General features: G+C 32.5%; 1 protein-coding gene across 3 annotated transcripts in view; it reads right to left on the bottom strand.

Annotated features, from left to right (window-relative positions):
* The window catches only part of LOC115875614, a 16,263-nt gene extending 3,968 nt beyond the window's left edge, over positions 1–12,295 (bottom strand). For 2 of the 3 annotated variants that reach the window (XM_030891152.1, XM_030891254.1), the window contains exons 1-8: positions 12,247–12,295; positions 12,069–12,189; positions 10,464–10,658; positions 10,051–10,401; positions 5,155–5,272; positions 4,651–4,811; positions 3,216–3,632; positions 1,418–1,787 (exon numbers count right to left, since the gene is read on the bottom strand). In XM_030891152.1, coding sequence (XP_030747012.1) covers positions 1,418–1,787; positions 3,216–3,632; positions 4,651–4,811; positions 5,155–5,272; positions 10,051–10,401; positions 10,464–10,658; positions 12,069–12,156 — 1,700 coding nt within the window. In that variant the 5' untranslated portion in view covers positions 12,157–12,189; positions 12,247–12,295. Of the gene's footprint in view, positions 1–1,417; positions 1,788–3,215; positions 3,633–4,650; positions 4,812–5,154; positions 5,273–10,050; positions 10,402–10,463; positions 10,659–12,068; positions 12,226–12,246 lie in introns of those variants that run through there. The other variant, XM_030891211.1, reaches the window with a different exon arrangement.

Raw genomic sequence — 12,295 nt, 5'->3', positions numbered from 1 at the left:
AATATCTCCATGTAAATAAATAAATGCCTTTATTGTCAAAAAATTTTACAATTTGTAGGCAAAGGTAAAATAAACAAACAAGGTACACAAACAAACAAACAAAAGATAATACAAAACATACAAATAATATTGTCAGTCTTATTGTTTAAAATAAACATTTATATAAATGTTTACAATGTCAAAGAATAAAAAAAATAAAAATAATATTCACATTCCTCTCTCACAATGCACCGTTTGTATCCAGGAAGGGTTCATAGTTTCATAGTTGTCGATTTTCGAAAGAAATCAGTACCTGTATATCATTTCCTATATTTTTCATTTTATTGATTTTATGGAAAGCACTGTTCATTAAAATGTTGTATCCTATGTTATAGGGCTTGTTTCTCGCTACAATTTCCTGTCTCACAATGTACCGTTTGTGTCCAGGAAGGGTTCATAGTTTCATAGTTGTCGATTTTCGAAAGAAATCAGTACCTGTATATTATTTCCTATATTTTTCATTTTATTGATTTTATGGAAAGCACTGTTCATTAAAATGTTGTATCCTATGTTATACGGCTTGTTTCTCTCTACAATTTCCTGTCTCACAATGTACCGTTTGTGTCCAGGAAGGGTTCATAGTTTCATAGTTGTCGATTTTCGGAAGAAATCAGTACCTGTATATTATTTCCTATATTTTTCATTTTATTGATTTTATGGAAAGCACTGTTCATTAAAATGTTGTATCCTATGTTATAGGGCTTGTTTCTCTCTACAATTTCCTGTCTCACAATGTACCGTTTGTGTCCAGGAAGGGTTCATAGTTTCATAGTTGTCGATTTTCGAAGGAAATCAGTACCTGTATATTATTTCCTATATTTTTCATTTTATGGAAAGCACTGTTCATTAAAATGTTGTGTCCTATGTTATACGGCTTGTTTCTCTCTACAATTTCCTGTCTCACAATGTACCGTTTGTGTCCAGGAAGGACTCATAGTTTCATAGTTGTCCATTTTCGAAAGAAATCAGTACATGTATATTATTTCGTATATTTATCATTTTATTGATTTTATGGAAAGCACTGTTCATTAAAATGTTGCATCCTATGTTATAGGGCTTGTTTCTCTCTAAAATTTTCTGTCTCACAATGTACCGTTTGTGTCGGGGAAGGGATCATAGTTTCATAGTTGTCGATTTTCGAAAGAAATCAGTACATGTATATTATTTCCTATATTTTTCATTTTATTGGTTTTATGGAAAGCACTGTTCACTAAAATGTTCTATCCTATGTTATAGGGCTTGTTTCTCTCTACAATTTCCTGTCTCACAATGTACCGTTTGTGTCCAGGAATAATTGTATGGCAACAATGAATTTAAAAATCGCGCCCTCGATTACGTAACCAAAAATTTAATTGGTATCGCTTATATCTAATCTTACCGCTTATAATAGAAACTATTTGGGTTGGTCTCATAATCTATATTCAGCAAAGAATCAACTGGATCCTCGAAAATATTAATCTGAAACTTTTTTACGAACTTCGCGTTAACTTTTTCTTTTACGGACATTGTGTCCCACTTTTCTCGATATTTATTTCTCTGTTCCTTGACCATCTTTAATTCTTTTTCGGCTTGTATCGCTTCGTTGTTCCTTTGGGCTGATGCCTGCTCATTTGTCACTTCAGATCCATTGATTACCACACGATTTAAGCTTAAATTTGATCGACTAGAACCAGTCGAAGAGGAGTTTATGGTTTGGTCGCTTGATATTGTTGAGGAGTTAATAAGCTCATTTCCTGGTGGCGTAATATCTGAAATATAAAAATAATAAAATGGCTAACTTACAAACAAAAATAGTTTAAAGTGAATACTCTACAGGGTGGCGCCTCTCACACGAGGCTCTAAAGAGAACGACAGTTTGTGTTGAAACGAAATTTTGTGAGCATATGTAGGATGATCCCAAAAAAAGTTACATATCAAAGTTGAGTTTTCGGATTCTAGGAGAAAAATAGGTGAGTTTCATTAGAGAATTTATGGCTAAAATGTAAGGTCTTTGACATATTCAACATTTTCTAAAAAGGAAGAACCAATTTTAAATTTTAATAAAAGCTACCTAAATTGGAATTTACCTGGTATAGCCTAATAAATAGTTAAAATAACTGTTGTACTTTAAATCATATTAAAATTTGACCCAAAAAGTTATACATAGTAGGACAAAATTAATATTGAACATTGGACACGTTTAAAAGCAAGTTACCATTGAATTTTAAATGGACCCAGTAATTTTATTCCGATATTCATTTGTAAATTCTTCTTACAGTGCCATACTCTATATAGAGCGTCGGCTACCTCTCGCATGTACTTGTGATGTGTGTCATCAGTGTTTCACAAGTACACGGGACCCACAGTTTATCGCCGACTCCGAACGGCACTATTTGAGAGGCTGTAAAAGGCAAATATATTCAAGGTGGTTTGCCATTGCCTTCCTTGAGGTGGCGGCCGTTGGTCGCTCTATTTAGATAAATAAATATTTTTATTTAAATAAATAAAGCGACCGTACTGGCTGGGGATCGAACCCAGTACCTTCCACTCCGCAGATCGACACACTAACGCTGGAGATACGGCCGGCCACAAATTTCCAATTCATGTCTCTTCAAAATACTATTAAGTTTGCCTACCCTTCAAGCAAAGATTTTCCTAAATATTGTTATGGTTTAGTGTCAGTAGATATTTATTATTCGATAAAATCTGGGTCTCTGTGATATGCCTGACGTTACTTCAACATAGCTGTCAAATGAGGTCAACTTTAACAACTAAGTATCGTTTTGTGTCAGTTAAAACAAAAAAAATCTCAGAAATTTACGGAAAACGAAAACTTATTCTCTCAAAAAACATCAGAGATAGTTTGGTTGATGACTGCAGATGAGTGCATCCAGCAATTGATAGAAAACTTAAATGCTCCTGAATTATCACAATTTTTTCGATTTTCACTGACAGTTCGACAAGCAAAAGGATCCTTTAAGGTAACCGTCTTCGAATCGCTTAGCGTAATCAGTAAAAACGCTAAGCAGTCAGATGAGAATACCCAAAGCGGTAGTTAATGCGCGCTCAGCGAAAATTAACGTCATATACGCTGAGCGTCTAAAAGCGCTTATCGTTATCTAAGTTACAGAATTAGGGCCCAGTTGTGTTAATTTTACGACTGAAGTTTTTTTGTTTATTCATCCATCAATACTCACCTTTAGGATCTGATGAGAGTTCAGAAATAGTCTGACTGCCTGGCATCATTTCTATGTTACTTTTTCCCATGACATTCTTGAAAATCGACGTTTTCTCAAATTTTTTAACTTTTCTTCTCTTACAAATGTTGCTCCTGCTCGGGCTACTTTTATAAAAATTCAAAAAGCTTTTTGACTGAGTATAACTTCTAGTACGGGTTTGTGGACTTATTGAAACAGAAGGTGTTTCATCAATAATTAAAGGTATTTCATCAATAATTAAAGGTGTTTCATCAATAATTAAAGGTGTTTCATCAGTAATCAAAGGCGTTTCATCAATAATTAAAGGTGTTTCATGAATAATATCCTCCGAGTCGTTTAAAACAATACTGGTTTTCATTTTATCTGATAATTCCTTGATATCGTTAGTGACTTTATCTAAAAATAGAGAAATATACAGGATGTTTCAAAACAAATACAAAAAACTTTAAAGAACGATTCCGAACCTTATTAGAATATTTTGATCGAAAAAGCAGTAATAATGGCCCTTGATGTCCCTTAAGTGCTCTTAAGGAGGTGAGTTATGTTGATGTAAATAATAACTGTTTATATATTTATCATTAATTTATTTTTGTTTCCTAAAATATTTTGTTTAAAAAAAAATGAAAAAGTCGGCTACACTGTGCCGGTCAAGCTTAATCACGAGACTAAAAAACAGAGGCGCATCTAGAGATTGAGTCTGGGAAGGGTAGTGGCAATATTTAAATGAAGTACTAATTTAAATTATATTTTCGTTGAAAGGTATTATGACTGTAGATAGAAAAATGCTTTGATTGGTTTGAATTTTCTATTTTGATTGGTATTATTATAATAATAATAATAATCTTTATTTAGCATATTGCTAGTACAAACAATACAACTAACTTATGCCAAAGGCTATAGAGTAATAAGCATTCACAAGTATTACATACAAGCATTACAAAAACAATTTATACTATTCCTAGGCCTTTAAATAAGTAGACAATTTCTTATTAAAACTTACCAGCGTACCTGCGTTTCTCAGCATTTTTCTTATTAACTTCTTTTTGAGAACATTTTATTTTATAACACATTTTATCTTATACATAATTTTTTCTTGGGAAGGGAATTACCCCCATTACCCCTCCCGTATATGCGCCCCTGCTAAAAGATGTTTATTTTTAGTTTGAATCAGAGTTTTTTTCAAATTAATAAAAAACATTTAGTTAATGAATTATTTTTAAAATATGTTTTTTTTTCGTTTTGATTTTAATTGTTACAAAGTAAAAATTATTTAAAATGATGAGGCTCGAATTTGGGACACCCTGTATTACAGTATTTCCCTAACGATACCCTTTATTTTTGACAAGGAATCACTCCATAAAGTTTTTCACATTTGTTTGGAAACACGCTGTAAAATCGCATTTTTCTTTGATACCATTAACTATGCCAGTAGTAGTAGTCTCAGGATTTATATCAAAAACTATACTTTCTTCTGATGCTTCTGATGATTTTCTGTTAATTATTCTCATAGAATTACTGATTATTTCTTGGCTCGCCTTGAATGTTTCTGTAGAATCATAAACATTGTTCAGAGTACTAAAAAATACAATTATAACAGTATAAATTGTATACAGGGTGTGTGATTCGGTAGATATAACTACTACGTATTATTGGAGTCAAAATAATATAATCGGGCACAATTTGCCTCTGTATAGGGAAGGACAAACAAAGTACTTTTATACAAAAGTGCTTTTTAAAAAATGAAATTTATTTATGACTATTGCTCTAGAACGGACAAACGAAGAAGTGTTGTATAGAGGTAAATTGTGTCCAATTAACTTATTTTAATTTCAAAAATACGTACTAGTTCTATCTTCACTCAATACTGGGACTTGGAGTATATTAAACAGTTAAAATTTTAAAAATATAAAATTCTCACAATGTATGGATTTCAGTTAAATCGTCATTATCTATTGTATTCCCATTTTCAAATTCTATTAGTTCAGGGCTACTAAACTTGTCCTGTTCAGTAACATCTTTATTTTGTGAATTTTGAGCTAAAACATAACATTATTTGCACATTAAAAATTTATATATGTATATTTATTTGAAAATTTGGATTTTTACATATAGGCTTGGTGCATTCTCAGCCGGTGTGAGAAGTGTTAGGAAGTATGTGTGAAAATTCTAAAAATAAAAATAAAAAAGTAAATACACACACCGGAAAAATCTAGGGATATCATTTTAATAAAGTTAAAAATAAATGTTTTGAATAAACAACCACATATTTGTAGGCCGATTCTTTCTACTTTGATTGAAACGAAGTAGTCACACTAGTTATTTCTAAATTTGGGATATTTGCAGAAGTGTTTGTGCATTTTTTGTCAAATGTATAAAAAGCACCTAGCATCAATTGTTCGAATTTAACCTGTACTGGCTATGTTTTTATGATAACTGGCCAGAATTCATTCAAATAACTCTGTTTAGTATTAAACGACATTATGGAGCGCAGACATCTTAACAGAGACGAAATGCTAAGGGCCATGGGTATGCTCGAAGCTGGAATGCACCAAATCGACGTAGCTAGAGCATTAAATACAACGCAAAGTGTAATATCGCGATTAAGTGCACTCTATCGTGAAAGTGGTGATGTTGCTGAAAGGCACACAGGGCGACATCGCATTACTACCCCTCAGCAAGATCATTTTTTACAATTAAATGCTCGACGCCGACCGACTCTTAACAGCACCAGAGCTTAGTTTAATTCTCCAGGAAACACATAATGTAACCGTTAGTCCTGACACTGTTCGCAATAGATTAAGAGAGGTCAACTTAAGAAGCAGACGCCCCTGGAGAGCTCAACCCTTAACGAGAGGAAATCGAGAGGTACGATATTTGTGCGCTCAAGATCATGTTCAGTGGTCGAATGAACAATGGGCCAATGTTCTCTTCACGGATGAGTCGCGCTTTGGAATTCATCCGGATTCGAGAAGGCTTAGGGTATGGAGAGAACCGGGAAATCTTATTCGGTTGGATCATGTTCAGGAAGTGCACCCTTATCAAGGTGGAACAGTTATGGTCTGGGAGGAGTCCAGTTAGGCCGAAAACCCGATCTCGTTTTTCTTGAAAGGTTTCTAACAGGAATCACATATCGTGATTTAATTCTTGAGCCTGTCGTGTTACCATATGCCAATGATTTTGGGAGAAACTTCATTCTCATGCATGACAATGCACGGCCTCACACAGCCAGAGTGGTAAGTGAGTTTATCACTGCTCATCAATTAAACATCTTACCCTGGCCGGCACAATCTCCTGACCTCAACCTCATCGAGCACGTATGGGACGCGGTCCAAAGAAGAATTTTGAGAATGGGTATGCCTCGTGAAACTCGTAGGGATCTGGTTCGGGCCGTGAATACAGCGTGGTAGGCTGTACCTCAAGAAGAGATCGACAACCTGATCAGGAGCATGGAGAGACGATGTAGGGCTGTAATGAACAGTAGAGGAGGCCATACCCTTTATTAACTAAAAATGGTTTTATCTTTTTTTTTTGGGATTAATAAAAATCAAGGTAAATTTGAAAAATTCGGTAAATTTCGCATTTTTATTTCCAATACGTCCTGTAAACTATTTGTTTATTTTAATTTTATTATATCAGAAATGCAAATAATAAAATTACTGACGATGGCGGGATAAAATTGTAATATCCCTAGACTTTTCCGGTGTGTGTATTTTGATTTCTTCAGAAGGTCTAACTTATATTATAATTTATTATTCAAGCTAATAAAACTTTTAGATGATTTAGTTCAACTACGGTAGTTCAACTAACTCATCCATATAGTTTTACGCATTGATTTTGTTAGCGGAGACATAGCTGGGGCTATTTCGGATCAACGAATTTTTTTAAAGGTACATAATTATAATTTTAGAAAATGTTCATAAAAAATGTAAGCACTAGTTGATTAAAACAATTTTATTAATATATGAAATTGTCATAACCACAACACAACGCCTAGTTCGAATTCTTTTTCACTTATTTTTTACTACCCGAAACAGCGTTACATCACACAAACCTCCTACCTGAGTGTTTTATAGTTTCAATAACTGCACTATTAAAAACCAAGATACTTAAATATTATGGCAAAGCCACGATTTTAATATTATTTCAATGCGGTCAACATCGGAACTGCTTGAAATATAGAGCGAAAACTTCTGATTTCTGTCGTATCGAACGCTGCGGTCGGAATTTTTGAAACCAACTGAAATGCACCAAGCCTATAGATACATAAATACCTGCCCCATCTATCGAAATTATTTTCAAAGTTACAGTGTTGCCGCATCATTTGAAAAGTAGTAGCATCTTTGTTATTATAAATAGAACTCTCTATGTATAGTACTTAATAAATCAAAACACGAATAAAATTGCTTTCGAAAACGATATGTTTCCTATACCTAAATATTCCAGTTTCTTTAGTAAAGTCGTTTAAAGGATAATATAATTGTTTCGTTTAGAGAAAATCGTTACCATCACAATTTTTCACACTTTATAAGTACCACACGATCGAAAAAAAAAACTGGCATCTGGCTATGAAATAAAGATCGCTGTCATTTTATATGTAAACTAGCGTGTACCAGCGACTTCGTTCGCGTCGAATTAATCATTTGTAATGGTGATGATAAAGCAAAGCAAGAATTTCCATGAACATACAAACTGGATAAAATTTTCTCACATTTATGTCAGCATGAGAAAAAAACCAATATGGCGATATTATTATATAACTTGGTAATATTTGAGAGGTAGTTTCATCTTGTTGAAATTTGACTTTCGAAAAATCCGTTTGCCAAAAATAAGCTTTTTACATCTAGCAGTTTAAGCAGAATCGTGGTTAAGAAATTACCCAACTTTTTGGAACACCCTGTATGATTTTTTAAAAAATTTCAAAATATGAAAAAAAAACAAATAAATTATGCTTATCCAAGCGTTTTCCCGAAAGACTAACCGTTTTTAATTAACAAATATTGTAATCTTTGAGGGACGTTTTCACCCTCTTGGAATTTGAGATTCGAGAAACCCTTCCTTATAGAACCTCTACACCCCACAGTCAATCCGTTTCCCAAAAATCAGCTTTAAAAGTCAAACAGTTTAAGCAGAATTGTGATTACTCAATGGTCATATTTTATGTGGTATAAATTTACAAAAAATCTTAAAATATGTAAAACAACAAAATAAAATATACGTGTTTAAGAGTTTTTCTGAAAAACTCAACGGTTTTTTAAATAAAAAATATTTTAATATTTGAGGGATAGTTTCACCCCCTTCGAATTCGAGTTTCGAAAAATCCCTTCTTATCGAACCTCTACACCCTAAAGTCAATCTTTTTTCCAAAAATCAGCTTTTTACGCAAGCGCTTTAAGCAGGATCGTGATTAATCAATGACCAGATTTCTCGAAACACCCTGTATACATTTTTAAAAAATCTTAAAATATATAAAAAACAAAATAAAATATACGTGTTTAAGAGTTTTTCTGAAAAACTCACCGGTTTTTTAAATAAAAAATATTTTAATATTTGAGGGATAGTTTCACCGCCTTCGAATTCGAGTTTCGAAAAATCCCTTCTTATCGAACCTCTACACCCTAAAGTCAATCTTTTTTCCAAAAATCAGCTTTTTACGCAAGCGCTTTAAGCAGGATCGTGATTAATCAATGACCAGATTTCTCGAAACACCCTGTATACATTTTTAAAAAATCTTAAAATATATAAAAAACAAAATAAAATATACGTGTTTAAGCGTTTTTTCGGAAACTTGACCGTTTTTTAAATAAAAAATATTGTAATATTTGAGGGGTGGTTTCACCCTCTTGGAACTGGAATTTCGAAAAATCCCTTCTTATCGAACCTCTACACCCTAGAATCAATCTGTATGCCAAAATTGAGCTTCTTACGTTGAGTGGTTTGAGCAGGATCGTGATTAATCAGTATGTCAGTCACTTAAGGATTTTATATATTAGTGTAGATTTATATGGAAAATGTCATCGATCGTCATTTCCTAGCCAACTGGACGCCGTTTTTCTTCCATCATACGGTATCATTTAGACTTAACTTGCTAAATTTTTAAAATTGTCATGGTAACGAAATTCTTGAAATGAAACTATAATGATTGAATAATTAATTTCTAAGTAGCTCTACTTAAGAAACCGGAAGGTTTACGTATAGGAACATGATATTTTGTTAAAAAGCAATTTTATTAGTTTATTTTTTAGATAATATGATAAGATACATAAGGGTTGAATTTAAAATAACAAAGATTTAAGCAATTTTATAACAATTTAATATAAACATATTTTTTGATCGCCCTGTAGGAAATTCGATCGGTTTATTTAGGTAGATCGAATATACCGACTTTCCTTTATCTAAAAACTAAATTTCAGCTTTCAATATGCTGAGTTCATGATTTAAACAATGCTTATTTAAAATCATGTTTTTCTCAATTTTGCACTTTTTTATCTTAGAATCTATGAGAGATGTGTATAGGAAGTACAATATAGAAAATTTATGGGAAATTGAAATAGTTTCGAAATATGAAATAATATAACAGGCGCTTCATTGAAGATAAAAAAAATATGATGCTAAATTTCTAACTATACGGCAACACTGTCCGCTGAAAATTATTTAGATAGATGGAGCAGGTGCCTTTGTGTAATAATCAAAATTTTCAAAAAATCCTATAACCGCTTGGTTCTATATAAACGTCAAACGAATCATCGTCGTGAATCACCCTGTATATTACATTACCTATTAATTTCTAAAAAAATATTAATAAAAATAAAATTACCTCGTGTTGTATCTTCAACAAAATTATTATTGGTAAGCAACTGGGAAGGAAGATATATTGTATTATCGCTTACTTCATTGTTCCCGTCCAAGTTTAAAACCAGCATTGCGGAAGGATTAAGATTATACGAATTTATAGAAACATCCTCGTTTTGGACTGGTTCTGTATAATTATAATTTCTTGAAGCTTCAGCTGCGCATGAATTCGTATCACTCGACTGAGTAGGAAATAAATTTGACTCAGTTCTGAATACTTGCTCAAATGTGTTAGATTTTGGTGTTCCATCATCATTTGCGTGGTCTAAATTTTGTGTTACTGTTGAGCTGGTAGTCGCCAATTGAGAACAACTTTCTAAACAAAATAAACAACTATTTAAAAAACGAAACACATACTTTATCATCGAAATACTTTACCTTGACTTTGTTTGACGAGAATGTTGAAAAGGACTTGCTCTGCGTATTGTGATATCACGGTAAGCCTTTCACCAGAACACTCCATTTTGTCCAAAAACGTCACGAGTTTTAATATATCCGTTTTCGTTAACGCTTTTTCATTTTTCAGATGTTTTTGAATCTTACTGTGTATAGCAAAGAGATTTTCTTCTGTGGCTAAAGAGGATATTTACATGCATTAGGTATACATATTTATAGTCTAAGAGCTAGCAACGTTTTCGAGAAAGTATTTTAAGACGTCTGGTTCTTTGATATATCTTTTATTATGCTCTCTGGAACAGAATGCGGCCCGTCTGGCTGCCGATACCCGTTGCGTTCACTACTGCGCATCTGAAGAAGATATATATATTTTTAATTTAGTCCTATAAATTCTAGTATTGAATATAAATCGAACATGTCTCCATAGCGCAGTGCGTAGAGTTTCCGACTACGAACCGAAGATTCAGAGTTCGAATCCGGGTCAGAGCAAAGACTTTTTTATTTTATTTTCGTTTATATTCTGATAGTAAAGTATTAACTAATTCTGGTGATAAAAAAACAAATACTATACTGTACTATCAGAATATAAACGAAAATAAAATAGAAAAGTTTTTGCCCTGACCCGGATTCAAACTCTGTCTCCAAGCTTGATAGGCGAAACCTCTACGCGCTGAGCTAAGGAGACTCGGTCGGTTTATATTCAATACTAGAATTTAAAGGACTAATAAAAATATAGGATTTTCTTCCAATGCGCAATAGGGAACGCAACGTTTACCGGCAGTCAGACGGGCCGGGCCGTATGCTGTTCTAGAAAAGATAATATATCAAAGAGCCAGACGTCTTAAAATACTTGTTTTTCCGACGTTGCTAGCTCTCGTACTATCAATAAATAATAATACATATGACTTTCCAATGAGAGTGACATTACAAAAACAATAAACACTATTTTATAAGTGTGTTGATGAGGGCTTCGAAATTGCTGCAAATCGTTACTATTCAAAAGCGATTATCTCCAATAAAAATCAAGCTATTGAGATGAATCAAAAAACAAACTATCGAAAATTATTTTTGAATTCCTTGCTTTGTTAACATATTCCACAGGATGTTTCAAACTTTCACCAAAATATCAACATTATGTGTATTTTCTCACAATTATACAATTGACAGATGGGAACTTTCATTTTTAATTTAGAAAAAGATTAAAAGTCAAATAATTAAGTTTCAAAATGCTTAAAAATCATCAAAATCGGCCTACTAGAACAAAATATATTAAACTTTAATACACATAAAATTTTTTAAGGTGCCCGTTTTTCGTACCCGTGAGTGTATGTTTCTAAAACGATACATGTATGATAATGTGCGCAGACCTTAAATCGTGTATTCGAACTTCTTATGAAAAAATGGCGAATTTATTATTATGACTAATTTACTAATATCAATTTTTTATAAAAAAATTAAATTGGTGTAACCTATTTGTTTATTGTAAGTTGTTAAAACTTTAACTTGTGAATTATATTCGTAAAAATGGATGAAAACCCAACTGCATTAATAATAGTAATTACAAATGATGAATAATTAAACACTTACCAACAATATTTATGCCACGCGCCATAGAACTCTCCAGCTGTTCTAAAATCAAATCTTCCGACAAAACAGTCTCTGCCATTTTTGCCATAAGGATACTTTTTTCTGTTTCCCTAGTAGAAAACTAATAATTCAAATATTAATGATAGTAAAATTACTTAAAAAGTTCAAAAATAATTACCTTTTCTTTACAACAATCAGCAACAATCAATCAAATGAGTTGTCAATTG

Source organism: Sitophilus oryzae, unplaced genomic scaffold (assembly GCF_002938485.1).
Source record: "Sitophilus oryzae breed Bouriz unplaced genomic scaffold, Soryzae_2.0 scaffold_1000_pilon_pilon, whole genome shotgun sequence".
NCBI classification, from domain to species: domain Eukaryota; kingdom Metazoa; phylum Arthropoda; class Insecta; order Coleoptera; family Curculionidae; genus Sitophilus; species Sitophilus oryzae.
This window is presented reverse-complemented; position numbering and strand designations above follow the sequence as displayed.